We start from the raw sequence: 24,660 nt of genomic DNA, 5'->3' as shown, positions 1-24,660 counted from the left end.
TATTTTTGAAGCCCTTTATATCACTAAGTCATAACATTAGAGCACATATATTGCTGGTATTTTCTGCTTTTTCATGATTAGCTACTCAGCTTTGAACAACTCAGCTAATACAAATTAGGAAATTCTAGTGGCATGGTCTTCAAAGCACATCTGCTGAAATACAAACATATTAACCCCCATGAATTTTGAACACTTAAGTAACTTAGCAATACAAGCTTCACTCGTTATCAGAGGCCATTATCAGAAGAAGTCAAAGGAAAAGAGATCAGCATCTTTCCTGACAAATGCTCACTTGAAGGTTTGCCAAAAACAACCAACCAGCTCCTCTCTCTCTTCCTCCCACTTAATTCAGGTGGCTGAAGAAGAGAAAAGAGAAGTGTTACATTTACTTTTCTTTTAGAAACCCAGTGTATTTCTGGTTGCATTAGGCTGCAGAAGCCTCCATGCTAACAGTGCTTCACAGGCATAACAATATTCTGAAATAGGGGGAAAAGGGGACTTTTTTTTCCTCTTTTAAATAAAACAGCTACAAAATGCTTCTTATGAAAAGGATTTCAAAAAAGTTAAAGTGCATTTCATCTAAAACTTGCTGCTCTGGGAAAAGGTATATTAATAATATTTCAAAGCCAAACCAACCTGGTAATTCTCAAATGACCCAGAAGTCAAGGAAGATGCTGTGTGCAAGAAATCCACGATCTTAGAGAAAAATGTAGAATTCCCTGTCCTCAGGAAACCCAGCACTACCCCCCTTCCAATCCAATGGACGATTAACTACTACAATTCATCCCATTCCATCTTAGTGCTTTAAGAATATTAGATTCCAGGGCACAAGATAACATACTTCTGGAAAAATGATTAAATTACAAGAACTTTAGGCTTGCCTGTAAAACAGCAAAAATAAACAGGTTTGACATTGCATTAATGCATTTTAAACATTTACCAATGCACAGAAAAAAAATGCAGACTAAGTTATTTACAAAAGCTTTGTTTCTCACTGTCTTATTCAACGGCAGTCTATCACAATGCTGAAGTTTGAAGGTTTTTTTAAAATAAAATTACAGATAAATAAAATCAGAACATAAACAATAGGAGCCTCACTGCTAATAATAAAACCTTAGTCTGATTCCTCTGTAACTTAGTTATATAAGTATTGAAAAAACCTTGTATAATAAAAACAAATCTTACTAAATGAGGAAGAAAAAGAAACAAGAATAATTTTCATAATGGACAAGAGCAGGAACACAACAGACAAGTTTGACAAACAGACTAGGTGTCACTTGAACGAATGCTAGCATTCGACACGGAGACAGTGAATCCAGTAGAACTCATGATACATCTGGCTTCTTCCACTCAAGTACCAGCAAATCTGTAGGGTCAGGTGGATAAGAGTCTCCAAAATGTAATTTTAGTAGTCTTCTCAGAAATAGAGGTCTTAAGCAGCATTTGTTTTTCCATCTTTATCAAATTTCCATTCGTACAGATGATAAATCACACCTGCTGCCAGTTCAAGCTTGCCAAGCTCAGTTTGCAGAATAATTTATTACAAGGTTTTCCATTCATGTTAAGCTACTCTAAGACCATAAACTAATTGCTATTTTAATCTAATTTCTTTCTGTGGGTGTACTAGCAACACATCAAACTCCAAGGCACTACAATGGGTATATACTATGAGACTATCTAAAGATAGTCTGAATTTTTACTAATGATATTCATATATTTGATGTCAAGATGAATGGTCCTCAGGCAGTGGAACACCAGGCTGCCAACATAAATATCCACCTTCAACTACAAAAAGTACTGAAGTGTCATGGAATACAGGGAATTGAGCAAGGTAACACAATCCACCCCGAAGTTTCATTCTGAAGTCTTCTAAGAGACTTTGCCTGATTAAGTTACATAGTTAAAAGTAACATACTGATTTGCTAAAAAACATCAGAAAGTTCAAGTAAACTAACAGAAATACATTAAAAATAATACAGTGAGCACTGCAGAAAGTAAGTACTTATGAATACACTCCTTACTATTATCTACAATCCCCCTAAGACTTCAAAATACAACCTGCAAAAAACAGTAGCCAGGAATGTATATTGCTCACAAATTAATTTAAGAGCTGACCAGATACTGCTCCACAGTTTTTAGTCAAAGATGGTTAAGATTTTATGCAGAACTTGCAAGAATTGTTCAGGTTATTTCTACCATCTTTCACTGTCACACATGAGCAAATTCCTGTTGCAGGAAGATCATATTATCTCAACCATATTTCAGCCCTAGGGAAAACACAAAACACAGGAACAGGTTAAGAACAAAGTTTTACCTTACTGTCTTCCCACATGGGTATATCCAAGGCCACCCAACACATCTTTCCAAAGTATACTATCTTACTCCAGTGTTGCTTGAAGTTAAGTACGCAATTACCCCAGCACTCAAATACATACTGATAACAAGGCAGGCTTGTATTACATTTACTGTACAACAAAAGCTATAGGACTTCACAAAAATGCAAAAAAGTAATTCTACTTAACTGATATTCCTCACTGATGTGGAGTTTGTTTATTCACTAAGTGAATTTAATTTGAATTTATTTCCCATTTCATTTCCCTTAAATAATTATCTATTTTCTTGAGAATTAAGTTCATATCAAGGTATATGCATCTTTAAAAAAAAAAAGAAACTGGCAAGTTTTTCAATAAACATGAGCATATTTCTTCTATTGCACTAAAAAAAAAAATCATGTGCACTCATTTTCTTACGTCATCGTGTTGTTTCCTATGAATTCATGAAAGTTTGAGGTGGAGACTAAGCAGAGAGAGAAAACACAATGCAGTCAAGTTATATCAAACTTAAACTCGGTTTTATTCCTGTGTCCAAGTACCTGAGACTGGATATTAACCAATTCTTATACAAGGCTGTTGACACATTAAAATTAGACAAACCTCAATTATTTTCTGATGAATAAAAAGTGGAAGTTGTTGACTGTTTCTCTAAATCAAATAATGACTTAGTATTAGATGAACAAAACACTTTAAAAGTTAAATAGCTTTGGAATAAAACTTTAAAATTCAGTTATTCAAAAAATATTACATGGAAAAATCTTGAAAGAGTCCTTTTTTCTCTGTTTTCAATAATTCAGCCTCTTCAAAAACACACTCTGCAAGAGAACTTCTGCAGAGAGGGAGTATTTTGAAAGCTGCTATTATAAAAAGTTACCAGGAGATCAGGTCATATATTTCAAGTCCACACAGTTTTTGTGACAATTTCCTGTGATGGTTATCAGTTATTCATATCTTGTTCCAGAGTCTTTGTAAGACCATTACTTTTGTTCTCTTCTAGGTAAGCAGCCCTCTTCTTAGTCAAAGTAGCAAATAGTGCATCCATCATTCCCAAAACTTCTAGTAATTCCTCTTGATAGTCAATCTCTTTTCCTATGGCTTCCTGAAGTCTCAAGAACTGTTTATCAACAAGCACTGACTGTCCAACCACAGGCTGATAAATGTCTGCAAAGAAACAGTCATTTAATAGTCCACACATCTATAAAGACATGAAAATTATAGTGGCTAGTTAAGATACAAATTTAAGGAGCCTAACAATAGTCAAATGCTGTGGACAAATAAGACAACTTTAATGGCGTTCTAAAAACTGTTAATTATTGGTATATTCTCACAGTAATAAGTTAAACTAACAGAAGCAGAAATTTTTACTACCTCAAATAGTCTTTTTACCATCTCAGTGGAGAAGCTGAAGTCACTTGTACTATATAAGTACAGAAATACAAAGTATCAGAGATGTTTAGTGCTGATGAAGAGCTTTCTGCAGTCATCACAAGTCAGACTCAGATACTGAGTGTGATCAAAGTTATCTGGATCATTCTTTCACCACTGAGTTTATACTTATAAAATAACCCATACAAGTGTGATTTCTTAAAAAAATACAGTACTTTATACACCTTATTTCTAAGCTTAGCTTTAGGGCTTTGAGAATCTTCTTTATGTTGTACTTACCAGTGATCATATCTGCAACAGTTACCAGTACAGGAGTAAATCTAGGCTCAATCACACGCCTGCAAAATTAGAACACATCCTAGTTTTACTGTTTTTGCTAACAGCCCTCCTCCTTCCACTAACTAGTTGCAAGTGGTTTTCTCACACACATACAGAAAGACAAGACAAAGATGATTAGGGGACTGGAACATGTCTCTTATGAGGAAAGACTGAGAGAGCTGGGCCTGTTTAGCTTGGAGAAGAGAAGGCTGAGAGGAGATCTTATCAACGTGTACAAGTGTCTGAAGGGAGGGTGTCAAGAGAAGGAGCCAGACTCTCTTCAGTGGTGCCCAGCGACAGGACGCAAGGCAACCGGCACAAACTGAAACACAGACAGTTCCATCTGAACATGAGGAAATACTTTTTCAATGTGAGGGTGACAGAGCACTGGAAGAGGTTGCCCAGAGAGGTTGTGGAGTCTCCTTCTCTGGAGATATTCAAAACCTGCCTGGACGCGATCCTGTGTAATGTGCTCTAGGTGACCCTGCTTGAGCAGGGGGGTTGGACTAGATGATCTCCAGAGGTCCCTTCCAACCTCAACCATTTTGTGATTCTGTGATTCTTAAAGAAGCCTCACAAAGCAGGAGTCTGAGCTGAGAGTCTAAAACTTACATGTGGTATTTACCCTCCCTCTGTGGGGAAGGCAGTGAGGTTTGGAAGACAAGTAAAAGCATCATGTACATGTAGAAATGAGTTTCATCAAGACAAAGAAAATAGCAGTACTAGAGGTAGACTATCAGGCAAAGCGGCAAGATATACTTTCTTTGTGGTTCTCATCAGCAAATGTGTTTTGTGCTAACATGTAAATTTCAGTACTCTGGCTGAAATCCTAGACCCTGATATCAGAAAGCAAAAGGCATATAGATTTCAAGACTACCAAGTGTTCCACCCATCTCTTGAGACTACATGGCAAAAACTAACAAGAAATACAGGCCTCAAAGTAACTACTCAGAAAATTTTTTAGGAAAAAAAACATATATACCTTGTCACAAATGTAAGGAGGAGACTAATTTGCTTCTCATCTCGGCCTGCAAGCGCACTCCTTAGTGTCCCTCTGCGATTCAGTTCCTGCATGACTGCAACTGTAACTTCAGGAGTATACAGCCTGATGTGGGGCTGGACATATTTAAGAGTTTAGTATCAAGCACCATCTTCAAACACAAAACATTTGATACCAGTTTGCAAATAAATAAATAAGAATGCACGAGGAACCCATATAGGTTTGATTCCTTTCTAGTTCTACACTAGAATAAAGTTTGTCTGAGATAAATAAAAATCCATTTCAGATGATAGAACTCAACTTTGATAAGACGACACAACAGAGTCTTACCTCCAGTACTGCATCAAGGGCCTTGGACGATTGAAAGCTCTTCAGCAGCTTATCATACTTCCTCAAAACACATTTTCCAGGTTTACTGACATAGAAATCCTCCTAGAATTGAAAGACAAGTTCAGAGTAAGGCAAACACATACACAATGGGTTAAATATTTTATTATCATGAAGAAGCTTATGTGTCTTCGTATCTTCCCTCCCTCCCTTTCTTCAACACAGCAAAAAAAAAAAAACAACAAAAAACAATCTTGAGGAGAGCTTCGCTACACATTTTCTCACCCTGCCATACCTGTTTTGGCATGTAATTTCTTCCTTTTACATAGGTTCTATATGCTGGCTGTCTCTTCTTTTGAGACTTTTCTTTGCTTTCTTTGGGTTTTCTATGTTTAACATTTAGCACCCCATTGGTCATGCCTACAACTATGGTTTCATCTTCAGGCTAAAATGAAATAAATAAATAAATCACAGTTAGTAACCTAGTATCTTTATTTGATCATACGTACTATACCATGCAGCTTTTTCAATTTTTTTTGCTTCATAATAAAGCTCTAATCACAGGATCATAGAATAAGTTGGAATGAACCTCAAGTTCCTATGGTCTAGCTTCCTGCTCAAAGCACAGCCACCTTCAAAGACGAGGTCCTAAGCAACCTGATCTATCTAGTAAACCTCTAATGTTAAGGTTCAAATAAGCAATATCATCATTCTGTTTTAGGCTGCAAATGCCTATCATTTATGACAGTTTTTTAAATGGTGTTCAGTTCCCTTTGGCAATTACATGCTATACAGCAAATATGAACATCATCTATTAGAAAGCTATCACTGCATAGCAGTTTTGAGAACAAAGTAAAAATTGTTCAAAACATCAGTCACTGGTATAGATTCTATCTGTATAGCAAGGTGATATTTATTTAATGCTAAAGGTTATAATGACAAGTGACGCACAGGGAAAAAATAGTAACTTCACACATAAAACAATGGTTTCTGACCTATTACTACTAGCAGATAATTCTATGAAAACATCAGCTTAATGCTCAACAGCTGTTAAGAAAAAGCAACTAAAGCATTAGGAATAACTACAGAAGAATAAAACAGAGGTCATTATGTCACTGAATAAATCAATAGTTTGGCTACTTCTTAAATCCTAGGAGGATACTGTTCTGAAAGACAGTAGCAGACTCAGAATAGAAGAATCAAAAAAAAAAAAAAAAGAATACAAGATTGGCTTGATTTGAGGTAGAACTAAGGGAGGCAGAACTCTTCAGCATGGAAAGAGACATCTGAGGAGGAATGTGAAAGAAGCCTACAGAATCATGACATGCATGGATGGAGATGGTAGATGGAGATCAGCTGTTCACTGTCTCTTTCAAGAGCATCAGATGAAGTTGATGAAGGTTGAAATGGAATAAAAGGGTGTAATTCTTCACATAACAGGTAGCAGACCTGTGGAACTCCTTGTTAAAGAAGTCTTGTGAATGTTGAAAGTTTGCACAAGCTCAAGGTGGGACTGAACAGTTTCATGTAAGAGAAATCCACAAACTATATCCAGATCAGCAAGTTTCTCACCTTAAAATAGTTGGGAGTTTGGGAGAGTATCAGCAGACATATCACATATGCTTTCCCTGTTTTTATTTTTCCATATGCATCTGCTTATGGCTACAGTTCAAAGCAGGGGTCTGGGGCTGGAATGACCTTTGGCCTGACCCAGCATAGCTATTCTTACGTCCTCATATGACCATTTAAAACTCAAGGTACTTAATATAAAACAAAAGATTACATTTGAAAGATACCTACAGAGATGCCAAACTACAGGATTTGCACGATGTTTTGCAGTTGCTACAGAAGCTTAAGGGTTTTTTTTTTTTTTGGTTGTGTGAAAAACATGCCCCACCTACATTCTTCACCACGAGCAAAGTCATTCAAAGCTCATGATAGCTCTAGCCCTCCTGCACTCACTAAAACAGAAGGGCAGGGAAGAACACGATAACAAAATCGGAAAGGAAGAACCCCTGCTTTCTCCCTGGTTCCATTAAGGGCAGGGACAATAGTAATGTAAGAGGGCTGATATCCCTGGCACTGCATTTCATATATCCCTCAGAGGCTAGATAGGAGGGCAACTACACCACAACAGCACTGTTTACAAAAAGTGGTGCTGGCCTCCAACTTTCCTCCCAGCAGGTCATTTATCCATTGGAATTCAAAAGGCTTGGAGAAATGAGTATCTTTGTTTTCTGTTTCTGAGACAGAGACACCTGTTCGGCAGACAAGTTTGATTCTGCTGATACCCTACGCCCTCTTTTCTTCCTCAGACTAACCTGACACTAATGACTTCTAAGAAAGGTTCATCCCATTCCAGATTTTTCAGTCAACAAATGAATTACTTCGTCCCTTTATCACTGCCGTAAAAGGAGACTCAGAGGGTTCCTGAAAAGCAAAAGATTAGTACAATCTTCTTAAAGTCAAAAGACATGGCTATTCCCTTGTCAACTACCTACCTTCCCCATGATAAATACTGTCCTTGACACACGCACAATTTTGTACTGATCTAACAAGGTAATAACTGGTACCTTATTTATAATGTTTAAAACTTCTTAGTGCAATGCTTACTAAGGAGGAATATATTCAGTGATCCTATTTTGCATACAGAGCACTCTTCTGAAGCATCTAATGATCTAATTGCTTCTGAAGCAATAAAAGCAAAAAAGAATTACTTAAGTTACTTAAAAGTTATCGGTAATTGTCTTGCCTTGGAAGGTTTCTAATGTACTTACCGACAATGCAAGACTGAGGATTGATGTTGCATAGTTAAAACTGTGGACTACTTTGTAGGAAGTTGTACTGTAAATCTTCACATGCCTACACAGAAAAGTAATGATTAAAACTTTTTTATTAATACCCTATTGTAGACAATTTGAAAGAATTTCATCCTTCTAAAGCTCTGTTAGATCAGTTTAAGGAAACCAAGTTTTTAAACAACGCTTTCTTCAGACTACGACTGAACTTATTCCTCATTATTGCTCCTGTAATAACAGAAAGTTTCTAATAAAAGACACATAAAAGGCAAGAAAGGATTACCCTTACTCCCAAAAGATGGACAACATGGGAAGGATAAATAGGAAAAAAAAAAAAAAAAAAAAAAGGAGAAGGATGTAGCGACAATCTGAATTTAGCAACACTTATTAGGAAACACTAAGGCACCGTTTCTTCAATTTTTTTTTAATTTTAAATGGGAGATCTATCTACAATTTCTGGAAGAAAACACATGGATATTCTTGCCTCCTGCTGCTGTTTAAAGATTTGGCTGAAGGCAGGAAATAAGTATTTAACAATCAGAAAAATAAAACAGTACTTTATAAAAAGCACGAACTTATTAGCATTACAAGCATTGAATGACAAATAGGTACAGAGTTAGTGATCTTCAGCTTATGCTTTCTAAACATAATGCTTGAGTAAGCCTAGGAAGTACCAGAGGAAGGAAGGAAGAGAACAAACCATTGTCATTTCAGACTATTTCTTATGTCTCAGAGACAACAAGCTGAATAACTGTAGTCAGCAAAAGGGGGTGGGGGTAGGAGCAGAGGAACATCCTGTAATGAGGCCATTTTTGACTTGTGCACCTTGGATGCATCCCTTCCACCAACAGAGTCAGTTTGGGTGACAGGAAGCAACTGCACAGATATATAAAAACGGTGAATACTAATACCAGTTTTAGCTAACAGTGACTGCATTAAAGTAAGAACAGTTACTTTACTGAGACTGCAAAGGTCTGTTTATAGATTCAGGAAAACAAATGCTGACTAAGAAGTGCCACACATCCATTCCCAACAGGCACATGCAATCCACACTGATATTCAAGCTAATAAGAGGGAAAGGCAAGTGTATATTGCAACATGCACCCTGGCCCAAGATATGCTTCCAGATAAATTACATCCCTAACAGTTAAAAACGTCTCAGCTCAAAACATCTGCACAGCTTCATCCTGATGTTTTACCTTCAAAGGGAACAAAAGAAATCCTAAGGAATTTAAACCACAAAGTCATAAAATATACTAACCTGTCCAGGGATCCTGACAGTAACCTTTGTCCAGAGCTATTCAGACATAAACAAGTAACGGTTTTATGGTGATTTTTAAGTGAAACTAGTAATTGTCCACCTTTTAGTACATCCCAAACTTTGACATATCGACCTCCTATGAGAAAAAAAGCACAAAGAACAGTTTTTGATGCATACACAATTCTGCTTCTCTGAAGAGGTTTTCAGAGTGAGAGTACACGCTGCCTCCTCCTTTGTAACACTGAGCTTTCTGTACCTACTCATCATCCGTTACGAACAAGGCAGATTACAAGCCTGCTCCCTTTTTCAGGTCATTCTGCAAGTACAGCTCAATGTCTCAATATCCTCCTTACAAAAAAATTTTGACTCCGCACTGGGTCACAGGATTTCTGATGCAATGATAAGAGAAGACTAAAAAGCCTTGCTAAGCATCATCATTAAGAGAAAGACAGTCCCGTCTTCCCAAAACATTTCTTAAATACATTCATTCCTTCACTTCAGCACTGGGCCAATTAAAGTCTTTATCTAGTCATTAAAATTTTTTTTTTTTTTTTTTGATTGACTACAAGAATGAGCAAATCGGAGACAAAAAACCTCTACCTTTGCCCTCTGGATCAACAGAGATTCCCAATGAAGACCTCTAAGAAATCCACCTGTTAAGTCACTTACCATTTCATTGCCAAATAAAAACATCACCCAGGAATTAAGCAGCTGAAATGTCTCTCAAATTAGGGCCAACAGAAAAGAAAGTTAATTTTATCCAGGTACCTGCAGATACTAGAAGTCCACCAGAAGGGAAGAGAAGCACGCTCTCCACAGGCTGGCCATGTTCTATTGTCATGACACTTTTTTTTGTTCGCGCATCAAATACTTTCACAGTGTGATCATAGGAACCTGTAATCAACACCATAAATAAGTGAAATTATGAAAGTGAAACTTTTTCAAAAACTAAAACAGGCACATGCTACAAGCTAAAGGAGCTCCTGCCAAATGGAAACAGTTTTAAACAATACACTTAAAACACCTAGTGTTTTACCTGACTTAATTTACAGCCTTCAGACAGCATGCAGCTTTTAATTCTAGGCCTATCAAATTATATTTAAGGGCTGACATGTTAAGTCTTAACTTTATTTTCCTTCCATTCTCAAGTGTAAATACAATAAGAGAAGTGAGAAAATCTGATGAAACCTCGGTCTTATGCATCTAAAAGTAAGGAATACCAGACTATCCACAGCAATTGTTAGGAAATCCAAAAGCAACTGGTTTCAAGTAACTCCTTGCAGCACCTCACAATTCGGTTTTGAGATCACAAGTTTTTGTGCACAAACTACAATTTAACATGTCCCCTTCTTCCAAAACCTGACAAAACATTCAGTCAATGCCAGCTAAAGGATGCACTCACAGGACTTTCTTAAGCTTTCAAAGGCAAGTAACCTCAACAGGCTAAAGCCCAAAGAAAGTGCACGTTAAAAGTGAGCTCGCTTACAGTTTCCCTACAGGTATCAGTGTTACGCCAGTCAAACCACTTAAAATAGAACAAGCAAAAAGGAAATGACAAAGTAGGCACAAAGCAGGAAGACAGATCCTTCATGTTTAAGATGTAATCAAAGAGATCCTACTGAATCAAAGAGAAACCATCTTTATTTTTTTTCAGTTTGATCCAAAAGAAGCATTTAAAAAAACAAAACACAAACCTGTTATAAAGACATCTGCATTCAGTTTACTTGCACAACCACATCTCACATAGTCCATATGTTCACTGTATGACACAATTTCTGTAGCACTTGGAATATCCCACAAATTTGATGAATAATCATCACCACCAGAAAATATTCTGTATTTATCGGATAGGAAGCCGACTACATGAACAGCTCTAGGAAACAGAATCCACAATATCCAAAAGTTAAAATACATACTTGTTTCCAGAACACTTAGTTTGACCGCAGAATTTTTTTTTAAAAGGAAAGTATTTCTTCTACTTTAGAAGTTAGAAATACTTTAGTTTTTGTATTTTCAGCCAGAAAGAGGTCATGCTGACAGGTGCTGATCTAAGCACCAACATGATCCGCTTTAAGGGTTTTACAGGGCTACTGGATGCCTTTTTGTAAGCCGTAAATTTTTTATTTCTTACTGAGGCCTGTGTATTAGTACTCTACTTTACTCTAAATTTATAATTAGTAAATTTAGAGACTGATTTGGGAACTCTTTCTGTCCTTTAAAATCACTATTCAAATCTATATTATCATTGTAACATCCCAAGAAGGACCAACTTTGACAGAAAACACAGATACCCTAAAAACTTATTTACAGGTAACCTAGTGGTCAGGACATAAGATAATACCCTATCTGCAACCAGAGAACTATAGTGGAAACACACTCTCAAGTTCTGCCTGTGTTCTCTCTCATTATTAAGGAGGTTTTGTTGTTGTTGTAGATAGATAAAATTCCTATAGTTTTCCACAACACAGCAATCTATGCAATCTAAATATTACTATTGTGTTCTCTCTGTAAAACTGATAAGCCTATTCCAAACATTTTTCTTCTTCTCACTGGAACAAAAAAAACTTCTTCTCTTCCATCCCCCTGCCCCCCCCTTCTTTTTTAAGTGATTTTTGCTCTTCCTGGCAAATTTCTTCACTGTTTTTAACCTCTTTTTAGAGCTCTGTTTCTCCTAGCATCAAACAGAACTTGCTTATCAATACATTGTAGTTACAAGACTATACATACACAATATATTGTGTAACGGACACCTGCCTGAATTAGAAGATGTATCTATTCTTCCACATACTTGAGCCATTTTTGGAATTAAAAAAATATATACTGTCACTCCATTTCTGATGTTAACATTGAAAAGTAGGCTTTTAAACAAGATGAATGCGAGACAATCGATATAACATAGATTACTATTTTAAGATTTTCAGCAATATGCAAAGCAGACATATGTAAATGCACAAGCAAGCTTATACATGCAAGAAACAAAACAACACTGTCTTACTTAGTATGACCATCAAACTGTCTCAGTGGTGCTCTTCCACTGATATCAAAGAGTCGAATGCTACCTTCCTCACTGCCAGCCACAAGCAGTTTGCCATCATCCCTGTATGTGGCACAGTAGGCAGCATCTTTGAAGCGAGAAAATGTTTTGATTGGTTCCTGAGAGTAACGACCATAAACGTGGATCTAGCAAAACAAGATGACATTAAGTTTATTCATATAATACCAGCTGACAAACAAAATAAGACCATTTATAAAGCCTAAGAACATAAAAACCTCAAAAGAAAAACACTTACCCTTGAGGAGGCTGTGACAGCGTAGTTATAGGGAGACACTGGGGAGAAGTCAATCTTATTTATTGCACCAAATTCCTTTATCTGAACAGGTGTCTAGAAGAATTGTAATAATTATCAAATACACAGAACTACACTATCAAAAAAGAAAGCAGTAAAACTAGATCTACTATTATTCCTACACAGTACTCAAAATCCTGTTTGGGACCGATTTACTTTTTAAGCACAGTCCTGTTAAGTTTCTCTCCTGCCAGCCTTCTACTACTTCGTAGGTTGTAGATGCATTTTTAACATTTCCTATTCAGGCGTTATATAGGATCTATTAACTATGAGTTTCATTTGAGCAGCAAAAGCTTATTCATGCACGTTTTAAAATAGTTTGATTACACCAGCGAAAGCAACAAAAAATACTCCAGGACAGCAGCTCAGAGTACTGGGGCCCACGCGGGGTACACGTCAGCCTCGTTTTTAGGGAGCCATTCAGTAAGCTCTGACACAGGCCGGCAGGATACCATCGGGACGGCAGCCCGTTACGCGGGAGCCAGAGCAGCGGCGCCGTCCCCCGCCCCGGCTGCCCCCGCGCACCTTGTAGCCCCGCCAGTACAGCGTGTCCTGCGTGACCTTCTCGCCGAGCCTGGGCTGCGCCGGAACCACCACCGGCTTGTAACTGGCCATCGCGGCCCGCAGCCGGCCCGCGCGGCGCCTCCTCGGGGAGCCGCGGCCGCACGCGAGCCCTGCGCCGGGCTGCGGGCCGCGCCCGGGGGGCGGCTCTGCGGGCCGGGCGCTGGGGGGGGCGGGCCGGGCCGGGCGCTGGGGGTGCCGCCGCCGCCGCCGCCTCAGGGAGCGAGCGCCACGCCGCGCGCCGCCGCCGCCATGGCCCGCCCGCGCCTGCCTCGCGGGAGGGCAGTGAGCTCGCGAGACTCGCGTCATCCCCGCGCGCCGTCGCTGCCCAATCGCAGCCGGCGCGCCCGCGCAGCGCACCGGAAGTGGCGTCCTACCGCCGGCTCCTTGTCTTCAACGGCCGCGGCGCCCAGGTGAGGCGGGTTCGCGGTGTTGTCCTGGTTTGTGGGAGCCGCCGCCGTGGCTGCCGCGTGCTTGAGCGGGGAGCAGAGCTCTGGGGCGGCAGGCGTCCGTGGCAGGCGTCCGTGGCAGGCCTCCCGGCAGGCCTCCCAGCAGCCCCTCCCGCAGGCCCTCGGCCGCGGCTCGCCCTGCGCCGTTGGGCTGCCGCGCAGCCTGCCCTGAGCTTGAACCGCCCTAAGTACTGCCGAAAGACCCCAGAGAGTCCGGGCTGTTTTCCCGCCGGCACCTGAAAGGGATTTATCATCTTCCTACTCGTACAGTAGAACCCTTTATTTCACTTGGTTTATGAGGATTCAGTCATGAAGGGATGTACGGTCACTCTAACTTTTGCTCTAAGGCCAATATTTCCTAGGCAATTAAATCATCTGCCTCTTAAAGTTTGTTTCAGTGCTTGGCATAAATTTTTTGTTTTGTTTTGCTGCAACCAGACTAATATTCTGAAATTTCACTTACATTAAATTCCTGTTCATTTCATTAGGGAGTTTGGCCTGAACAGCCACATAAAAAATTAAACAGAGAATTTGGCCGATGGCTTGTGTCAGTAGTAACATACTTATTTCAATTTTGGACTACCTAAAATGCCGTAAGCATAATCAAAGGAGGTTTGGTGTATCCTTGTGCATTATTCTACCAGACTGTTGTTATATAATGTCCAAACTGAAGAATACTTTTGTTAAATTACAGATTATTTTAACATCCATATCACATTGGAGACAGCTTGGCTGACTGGAACTGCTGGTGGCTAGAAGCCATGAAGAAACATCTTACGTAGAACTTTTACATGATTGAAGCCATGGCGTCTTCAACAAATTTAGATGTTGGAGCCCAGTTAATTGTGGAAGAATGCACCACAAGCTACAGCCTTCCACCCATGCCAGACATTAAGGTGGAACATCAGCTTGACTCTAGCACAGAGGAAGGCCCAGCTCCGAGTGTCGCCATGGGAATGAAATTCATTTTGCCCAATAGATTTGATATGAATGTCTGCTCGCGATTTGTGAAATCTCTGAATGAAGAGGACAGTAAAAATATTCAAGACCAAGTTAACTCTGACCTTGAAGTGGCATCTGTCTTATTTAAAGGTTGAACTTCATGGTACAAATGGTTGTGTGTGGACTGTCCCCTCCTGTTAAGCTGATATGTTAAAAAACCTCTCCGTTTGTCATGTGTGTGCTAATCTGTAATAATTTTCTATAACTTGTTCCCTTAGATTTTTTATTATATACAGTCAGTAATGAGTTATTAATGTAAACTAATTTCCCTCAAGGTTATTTTTAATTGAAAAGCAATGGCACAAAAAGTCTTTAATGTACTTAAGAGCTGAGGCTGATTATGAAAACAAGCTTGCTTTTGCTGGCTAACTCTCCAGTCTTACCACGTGCTACCCACTGTTGAATATACATGTTTTTTTTCAAAACGTCACTGAAAGCATTATATGATCATGTCAGCTTCAATAGCTTTGTGGGTCGTGTTTTACCCTTTCACTAGTATGATGATAAAATAACATAGTTTATACGGATGACTTTGTTTTATCAATATGGCTGCACAAAGCCTGCAGTCACTGTAGTGATTGATTGACTGATTTGGTTTCACACTATTTGAAAGTGAATATTGCTACAATTCTGCAAGCTGTTCCCTTCAGCTAATCTCCACCTGCTGCTGTGCAGCTTCATCAGAGTTGATTGGGGTTTTATCATGGCTGGGCTTATCTATAGAGAACAGAATTAGGGCTTATGTCTGTTTCCTCTAAACAACTGTGTTTATCAGTGTTTGCTTTATTATTTCAGACTGTTAGTAGTGTATCTTGTCATGATGCTGAATTTGCCGTAATATGCACGAACACGGACCTATTGTAGATTTTGATGATTTCTGCAATTTGTATTGTTTGGCTGCAGTTCAGCCATTGTAATTTTCAAAGTTTTTTGATTTGCAGGCCCTAAATGCTTTCTAGTGGAGCTGCAGACCTGAACGGCAAATTTAGACCTGTCAGCAATAGGGTTGTTTTTCTTAAGTAGCATTTGTGAACCCCTTAGAAGTAGTCCTGTGGATTCAGGGACCGCAGGTCAAAAATCCCTGGTAGGTCTCTTAATTCGATAACCTCAGCTGAAGCTATTTAACTGGTAAACAAAATGTAATTTTGTTTTCATCCTGTTACCCAGGGTCATCTATAGTTCTTTTAATCAGTTCTCTTCCCAGATTTGCACTTGAGTTTGTAATCATGAAGTTCTTTATAGCATGAATTCAGTGTGCATGTTAATTAGCTTCAAATCATTAATTACTAGTGCACACTAGTATCAAATCAGTTTGGCCAGTAATGGAGTTTCAGTCTTCACTATGCCTTTCCAGTATTTAATCATTCATCTTTTAAAAAAAAAAAATTGGCTTTTCAGCTACTTCTCAGAATCAGAAGCTATTCTTCTGTGAATTAGAAGCCAAGACAATGCATACATTCTGTAATAAAATACTGTTAGATTCTGATAGAAAGCTAAAAAGTTAGTACAAATAAACACAGCAACAGTGAGTGACTTCTTGAATTCTAATTGGTGTTTTGCTGTTGCATTTTCTACAAGTTAGTGTGGAAGATCTGTATTCCTACTGAATAAATATTCATAAGACATTCATAGTGCAGTTACAATTTTGTCAAACAGGAGTGGGAAAAGTCCTGATGAAGAAATTTAGTGAAGGTTGGGTCCAACCTTGCTGTGTATCGGTTAGAGAGTAGGCAAAAAGATGAGCTGAGCAGTTCTGTAACCATGGCTGCATCATGTTCATTGCACTGGAGAGTGTTAATAAAGATATTACAGGTCAGGTAGTGCTCTCCTACCTGATAAATCCATGAGCAGAGAATCTGGACAAAGGCTTACTTCATTTTGATACCAAGGTGTTTCTGCGTGATACTACACTATACTTACATGTGGGGTTTCAGTACTGTTTAATGCCAGAAGTGAATGCAGTGCTTTCTTCAGTTGCATACTACCACAGTGGAAAAAGCGCATGTCACAAAGCTTACTTAATGCAGGTTTTAAAGATCTTGTCACACTGGTGCTTTCTAGTTCGACTTGGAATCTGTGGATTTCTTTTAAGGCTCTTACTAGCACTAAAATCATGTTTATTTTCTCTATTCAACATAGCTGAATGCAACATCCATCCTTCTCCTTCCCCTGGTATCCAAGTAAGACATGTTTACACTCCATCAACTACTAAGCATTTCTCTCCAATAAAACAGTCAACTACCCTAACTAACAAACATAGGGGAAATGAAGTCTCTACAACGCCTCTGCTTGTAAATTGTAAGTATCCTTCTGCCTTACTGTTGTTAATTATTTTTGTGAACTGTAAGCTAGCTACTTGCCAGATTTTTTCCATTTTTCTCTGGTCTTTTAATGAACTGTAATGTAGGAAGAAAACATTGAGATAATCTTGTCTCATTTCACATGATCCCAACCATAAAATGGTAATCCACCTGCTCTACTGAATTCATGACTGAAGCATGCTTTCCAGAGAGGATCCAATTCTTGATTTGAAAACCAGAAATATTTTTCTGATTCTTCTTAAGCTCTAATTTTATGTGCTTGATACAGAAACTTTTTAATTCTTAAGGTAGTAATTCCAGTTACTATCTTAAAATAAGGTGAAATAAGGTGAAATCTATGTATGCTTCAAATCCAAGTTCTGTACTGCGCAAGCCAATGGACATGTTATGCCCAACTCCAAATAGAGCGAAATGAAAATTTGTGTGCATACTGCATCCTTTTGCTTCCCTTTTTACAGCTTTATCAGTTCACCAGCTAGCTGCTCAGGGAGAAATGCTGTACCTGGCCACACGTATTGAACAAGGTAAGAGTAAGGGAGGTTAAATACCTTCTTTTTTTTTCCTTTGAGGAATTTATACCCTGTTATGCTTGAACTTATCCCCAAAGCTGCATAAAAAAATCTCCAGATGTGCTACAAATTGAAGGATATTTGGGGTATCTGTTCTTTGCAAATGTGGATTGTTGTTTTATGTGTGTCTCTCGCTGCTATGGTTTGTGTTTAAATGAAACATTATCGTTAGTGGGCGTTGTGGGTCAATTCCTTCTTCCCTCTGCTCCCCAGGTATATAGGTAATCCATGGAAATGAGAGAGGAGAATCTGTTAGTTCTATCAGGAGAGTTGCACCTTTTTTTAATTATTATTATTAGTTTAGTTTATAATTTAAAACACATTCCTATTAACAGTAGCTTTCCAGTTGTATTTAATCAGTTACTATATAGAGCTATATGTTGGTAATTCAAGCCATGGATCACATCTGCAGTGTAGCAGTTCTACTCATTCTGTGTCAACTCTATATAATATATTGAACAGAGTGATAGTATATTCTGATTGTACTATTAGTAATCAGCCTTGCTTTCAGTAAGTATTTGTTGAAATGTTTATGGAAAGCAGATAATGAGTAGCTGAGTATATATAGCTTGTTAATTATTCATATATATAAAAAGCAAATTGATTCTGAAATGTCAGTAATGGTTAAAATGCTTATAATAGTGTATAAGAAGGCATGCGGGTTTTTTTAAATGTTTAGATATAAAAGATTAATTCAACTCAACTTTTCAGTCAGTCATTTGTTTTTTCTTTTTTCTTCCAGCTCTTCTAGAAATAGATCTTAACCGTTTCCACAAAACACCCTATGTGATTACCTAAACTTTCAAGGAGATAGGGTTATGCTATCTATATTGCTTTGCAAGTTAATTCTTTAAAAGATTGTGTGTCTCTCACTGTATTGAAAAAGTACTTTCTGCAGTATAATACAGAATGTATTTCCTTATTTTTGAGGCAACCCTTCTCTCCAAAGGCATAGCCCAGATTACAGACAATCTGCCACATTTCTGAGTAAAAAAAGAGCTTGATTCATAGAACTAAGAAAAAAAAATCAGACTTCTACATTTTAATTTGGCTTGTTGGATTTTTGTTTTTTGCTTGTATGAGGATATTTGCATCACCACTGGGATTAAAATTTTTTTTGTAAGTTCACATGAGAATGACTGTTAGGGCACAGTCATGTCCATTCACAATGGATATGTCAGTACATTTATTCCAGCTCATACAATGCATCACTAAAGAGGATTATTGAATTGTATTTTCTTCTATAAACAGAAAATGTAATCAATCATAAGGATGAAGAAGGATTTACCCCTCTGATGTGGGCTGCTGCTCATGGGCAGATAGCAGTAGTGGAATTTCTCCTCCAGAATGTAAGGAAAATAATACAATTCATTTTAAATTTATTGATTGACTTTTTAGCTCATTTTGCATTTCTAGGCTTGTCAATGCTGCTATATATTTAAAAGTGTTAATGCTAAGTTCCCTGTGAAACCTCACTTCAAAAAAAAATATTGATTTGTGTTTTTCTTTTTTCTTTTTTTAATTATTATTATTTCAGGGTGCAGATCCTCAGATTTTGGGGAAAGGGCGAGAAAGTGCCCTCTCACTGGCTTGCAGTAAAGGATACACAGATATTGTCAAAATGCTGCTCGACTGTGGAGTTGATGTCAATGAGTATGACTGGGTGAGTCTCTGGCTGGAATTTACAAAATCACAGTGTGCTTTGGTCAGAAATTTGAAACAAGGCACAGCACTGGCTTGGGTTTGAAAATTGTTCTACCTCTTCTGAAATATCTAAGGCTTTCAAAACTTATGTAGGATGCTCTTCAACAAAATAAGAGAAGTCAGTCCTGTTGGTTCTGACTTTTCGTTGAAAAAAAGCAATGAGATTGATATCCTTGTAGAAGAGTGAGCTTACAGCCTAAACAATTGACCAAAAAAGATGGAAGACATGAAGAACCAAAACTGAGAACCTGATTTTTATATAAAGCCTATGAATTCTCTTATTGATGCACAGAAGTACTGGTATGTCAAGGAATTACAGTTGCAGACTGCTCAACCATTAAGTGCCTAAGGCTTTTTCCTGCTTTTGCAGAATGGAGGCACACCCCTACTCTATGCGGTGCATGGGAACCATGTGAAATGTGTAAAAATTCTTCTTGGTAAGCAAACTATCCAAACTGAACCATCAGTAATGAGGTACTACCAGTTCTTGTTGTCAGAAATCTGAGTTTGATTCTTCTCCTATTTTAAATAGAAAGTGGTGCTGATCCAACTATTGAAACAGATGCTGGCTATAATTCCATGGATTTGGCTGTAGCCTTGGGCTATCGGAGTGGTAAGTATTACAAATGTAAATTCTTTGATTTTTATCTTTACTGCTCCTTGTTTATGTAGCTGCTGTAATGAGCTGGTAGAGTTTTTGCAAATGTAAGAAGATTCCTCTCCTAAAAGTCTTTATACCCCTAAATGTATTAGGGCTAAATGAATAAGGTGATTTTTCTCCCTGGTTCAGAAACCAAGGTGCCTTGTAAGAAGATGTCACCTATCTGGATCCATATATTTGGGCACAGGTAGCAGTGAGTAGAGCTGATGCAGCCGTGATCTGGACAAGAGGAGCTGAACTGCTCCGCTACTCTGTGCAAAGAGTGTGTGTTGCACCAGACAATGATTATAGAGGCCTGCAGCCCCCCTGGACATTCACCCCTCACTCCAGTGTTCTGTTTGATTGCCATGATGTGAATTAATTTGCAAAACCTTATTCCCCTGTCAGACTAACTCTAGCAGAGGAGGGTTTATCTTGGAGGCAGACAATGATAGTGCAAGGATCAGTGAATTAGGCTACCTTACTTGGTTCTTCCCCATAGAAAAGAGAGAAGCAAAGAAGGGTCTTTACATTGTTTGTTTTTTTTCTGTGACACTGCCTTCTTTTTGAAAGCTGTGAAATCTCTGTAGTTCCAGAAACGAACTGAATCCAAACATAAGCCTGACATTGCACATGTAGCTTCTCCAAGCAAAGCCCTGTGCTTTTGGAGTAGTCAGTAACTTCATAGATATCTGACTACAGGACTCCTTCAAGAGTTCGATCTCAAAATGTTCAACAGTAGCAGTTTCTAACAAGCATTTTTGCCTACTTTCCATTTATAAGCTTAAAAATTCGCTTTCTGTTTGCTATCTGCCTATTCAAATCAGAGAACAGGTCATCACCTCCAAGAACTATCTCCCTTCATGGGTATATTCTTTTGGCATTATAGGAGACTTTTTTTCTGAAGGGATGCAGCAAACTCAGAGTGAATTTATTCCTGTCTGTTTATATTAAATGTTTGCACAGGGCAAGCCAGCATCTGCCAGAAAAATGGTATCGCCCTAAAGACTTGAAATTACATTAAACACTGATTAACCAGATTGCTTCTCTGCTTTAGTTCAACAGGTTATTGAGTCTCATTTATTAAGGCTACTTCAAAATATCAAGGAATAACGTCTGGCTCTTCTGTGGGTTTCAGCTCTTGGCTTGGAGATGTGGACTGCTTTTTAGCCCTGTAATCAGTGATAGGGGTTGTTTACACAGAATCACAGAATCACAGAATGGTTGAGGTTGGAAGGGACCTCTGGAGATCATCTAGTCCAACCCCCCTGCTCAAGCAGGGTCACCTAGAGCACATTACACAGGATCGCGTCCAGGCAGGTTTTGAATATCTCCAGAGAAGGAGACTCCACAACCTCTCTGGGCAACCTCTTCCAGTGCTCTGTCACCCTCACAGTGAAGAAGTTTTTCCTCATGTTCAGATGGAACTGTCTGTGTTTCAGTTTGTGCCGGTTGCCTTGTGTTCTGTCGCTGGGCACCACTGAAAAGAGTCTGGTCCCATCCTCTTGACACCCTTCCTTCAGATACTTGTACACGTTGATAAGATCTCCTCTCAGCCTTCTCTTCTCCAAGCTAAACAGGCCCAGCTCTCTCAGCCTTTCCTCATAAGAGAGATGCTCCAGTCCCCTAACCATCTTTGTAGCCCTTGGCTGGACTTGCTCCAGTAGTGCCGCATCCCTCTTGTACTGGGGAACCCAGAACTGGACGCAGTACTCCAGATGTGGCCTCAGCAGGGCTGAGTAGAGGGGGAGAATCACCTCCCTTGACCTGCTGGCAACACTCTTCCTGATGCAGCCCAGGATACCATTGGCCTTCTTGGCCACAAGGGCACATTGCTGCCTCATGCTTAACTTGGTGTCCACCAGCACTCCCAGGTCCTTCTCGGCAGAGCTGCTTTCCAGCAGGTCAACCCCCAACCTGTACTGGTGCTGGGGGTTATTCCTCCCCAGGTGCAGGACCCTGCACTTGCCTTTGTTGAACTTCATGAGGTTCCTCTCTGCCCACTTCTCCAGCCTGTCCAGGTCTCTCTGAATGACAGCACAACCCTCTGGTGTATCCGCCACTCCTCCCAGTTTTGTATCGTCAGCAAACTTGCTGAGGGTGCGCTCTGTCCCTTCATCCAGGCCACTGATGAAGAAGTTGAACAAGACTGGACCCAGTACTGACCCCTGGGGGACACCGCTGGCTACAGGCCGCCAACTAGACTCTGCACTACTGATTACAGCCCTCTGAGCTCTGCCATTCAGCCAGTTCTCAATCCACCTCACTGGCCACTCATCTAACCCACATTTCCTGAGCTTGTCTATGAGGATGTTATGGGAGACAGTGTCAAAAGCCTTGCTGAAGTCAAGGTAGACAACATCCACTGCTCTCCCCTCACCTATCCAGGCAGTCATTCCATCATAGAAGGCTATCAGATTGGTTAAGCATGGTTTCCCCTTGGTGAAGCCATGCTGACTACTCCTGATCACCTTCTTGTCCTCCACGTGCTTGGAGATAGCCTCCAGGATGAGCTGCTCCATCACCTTTCCAGGGATGGAGGTGAAGGCTGATTGGCCTGTAGTTCCCTGGGTCCTCCTTCTTGCCCTTTTTGAAGACTGGGGTGACATTGGCTTTCTTCCAGTCTTCAGGCACCTCTCCTGTTCTCCATGACCTTTCAAAGATGATGGAGAGTGGCTTAGCAATAACATCTGCCAGCTCCCTCAGCACTCGTGGGTGCATCCCATCAGGGCCCATGGATTTGTGGGTGTCAAGTTTGCTTAAATGATCTCTAACCCGATCTTCCTCCACCAAGGGAAAGTCTTCCTTTCTCCAGACTTTCTCTCTTGCCTCCAGGGTCTGGGGTTCCTGAGGGCTGGCCTGAGCAGTAAAGACTGAAGCAAAGAAGGCATTCAGTAACTCTGCCTTCTCTGCATCCAGGGCACCTACCCCAGTAACTTTACCTCAGTTCAAATATTTAACTGGTTTAACATGTGCTTCCTCTTCTTTCATTGCTATTTATAGAAATATGTGATGTCATCCTTTTACTAAAATGTCAGTTGTTGTGATGCATGAAAACTTTGTGAATAAAAGCAGTTTTGACTGTCTAAATGTTCACACAGAGTGCAATAGGTGGCATTGTGCCAACTGTCCTGCTTCTTCACATCATTGATAATATATTCACAGGAAGAAATTTGTTTAGATATTGAAGTATATCACCATAGAAGGTAGATGTCTTTACTATTAATAGTACCAAAATGTGCAGCATGTATAATTTGTTTTTGAGGTCCTCTGTTAAAATTACTGTGCCAGCTTTTGTCTTTGATTTTTAAAAAGTTGATAATAAATTGGAGGACTTGGATGATGGTGATTTAATTCCTATCAAATTTCTTTCTGCATCCCTCTGCCTTCCCGTTCTAGTTCTAGAACAACTGTGTGAGAGTGTCCTTTTAGGTACAAATTTCAGCCTTTCTCGGCTGAAATGTGGTCCTTTGGATGTCCCATTGTAACTGCTGTAAGTTTGAGCAGCTATTACATGATTTTGAAATTAGGTGAAAAATCAGGGAATGTTAATAGATATCCTAGTGGACACCTGTGCTTCATCACAACTACATTGAGTGATGGGACATGTGATATTTTTGCACAAATAATAGACGAGCTTTTGAAACAGACCTTTCAGAACTTTTTCCCTGACATTACATATGGATCCCCCATGTGCTGTTCACGTGCATGTACATAGGCGTTTAGCCGTTGTGTCCACTAGAGGTCCGACGTGTTCACATACATACACCCCATATCCCCGCCTTTCTTCCCCAATCCATGGGGAGTGAGCCTGGTCTCCTATTCAGCTTGCTCTTCCCCTAGAGCTGAAGTGAAGTGACACAAGTGGAATGCACATGTACAGGACAAAGGAGCTAGGAAGTTACTAGCTGTATTACTAGTACTGCATCTCCACTATGTTCAATTTTTCTATCTGAAAATTGTTCCAAACACAAAGCAAATCAATACTGTGTAAAGTACATGCACTGGGATCCTAGAGAAGGGTATGGGGAAGGCCAGGGCTAACTCAGCTGAGTTCTTTGGGCCAGAGCCATAGAAATAATGAATTCAGAATGCTAGCTTTGTTATTTCAAAGTGACTGAATATACAGCAGGGGAAAATGTAGGGGGAATTAAAAAAAAAACAAACTCTATGAATTAAGCCTGAATTCATGGCCAAATTTCTCTCTGACTTTGTACTGAAACTTCTGTGGTGTATAAAAAGTGTAAATCAGGGCAGAATTAACCTCTGAAATGTGGTTGCTGTGAAAACCAGTCAAGAAATCCTTTTCTTTCAGGAAGCTGATATCTTATATGGAATGAACCTTAAGGGAGGCACTTTGAAATAAGGAAATGTAACTGATTTTGCAGGCACTGGTGAAATCCTTGGTACATTTAACTGAGTAGTATTATCTGTCTCCCAGTGTTTAACTACTTTCTTTGCTTCTAATATAGGGCTTACATCCATTTTTTAACATGGTTTTAGGTTTGATTTGTCAAATGAAAGAAACAGTAAATGTGATGTGTCTTGGAAGCAGAGAGGGAAATTATGTTTTATAATTAAATCAGTATCCAGAAAAATGTAAATGTAAAAATGTATTTGAAGATAAAATAATGCAATGTGGCA

The 24,660-nt window shown here is 39.3% G+C and overlaps 2 protein-coding genes across 11 annotated transcripts in view; one reads left to right on the top strand and one right to left on the bottom strand.

The window, feature by feature from the left end:
- Positions 1-1,459: 1,459 nt before the first annotated feature.
- On the bottom strand, positions 1,460-13,436 carry UTP15 (UTP15 small subunit processome component). Of its 2 annotated transcripts, XM_067315402.1 has the most exons (12): positions 13,296-13,433; positions 12,714-12,806; positions 12,419-12,603; positions 11,118-11,296; positions 10,192-10,317; positions 9,424-9,559; positions 8,142-8,226; positions 5,660-5,809; positions 5,368-5,469; positions 5,020-5,153; positions 3,999-4,057; positions 1,460-3,494 (listed from the first exon to the last, which is right to left on the bottom strand). In XM_067315402.1, exons 1-12 carry the CDS (start codon positions 13,383-13,385, stop codon positions 3,271-3,273), a joined length of 1,563 nt encoding a protein of 520 aa, XP_067171503.1. In that variant the 5' UTR covers positions 13,386-13,433; the 3' UTR covers positions 1,460-3,270. The 2 variants fall into 2 exon arrangements, with proteins under 2 accessions (XP_067171503.1, XP_067171504.1); XM_067315403.1 differs by lacking the exon at positions 3,999-4,057 and having other exon boundaries at positions 3,364-3,494; positions 13,296-13,436.
- A 250-nt stretch (positions 13,437-13,686) lies between these two features.
- Positions 13,687-24,660, top strand: part of ANKRA2 (ankyrin repeat family A member 2) — a 26,724-nt gene continuing 15,750 nt past the window's right edge. For 4 of the 9 annotated variants that reach the window (XM_067315452.1, XM_067315451.1, XM_067315446.1 and 1 more), the window contains exons 1-8: positions 13,687-13,744; positions 14,475-14,872; positions 16,922-17,080; positions 17,562-17,627; positions 18,924-19,021; positions 19,210-19,335; positions 19,747-19,813; positions 19,909-19,989. In XM_067315452.1, coding sequence (XP_067171553.1) covers positions 14,572-14,872; positions 16,922-17,080; positions 17,562-17,627; positions 18,924-19,021; positions 19,210-19,335; positions 19,747-19,813; positions 19,909-19,989 — 898 coding nt within the window. In that variant the 5' untranslated portion in view covers positions 13,687-13,744; positions 14,475-14,571. The other 5 variants (XM_067315454.1, XM_067315449.1, XM_067315450.1 and 2 more) reach the window with 5 other exon arrangements.

Source organism: Apteryx mantelli, chromosome Z (genome assembly GCF_036417845.1).
Source record: "Apteryx mantelli isolate bAptMan1 chromosome Z, bAptMan1.hap1, whole genome shotgun sequence".
In the NCBI taxonomy this organism is placed as follows: domain Eukaryota; kingdom Metazoa; phylum Chordata; class Aves; order Apterygiformes; family Apterygidae; genus Apteryx; species Apteryx mantelli.
The sequence above is the reverse complement of the archived record's forward strand: the minus strand, read 5'-3'. Positions and strand labels throughout refer to the sequence as shown.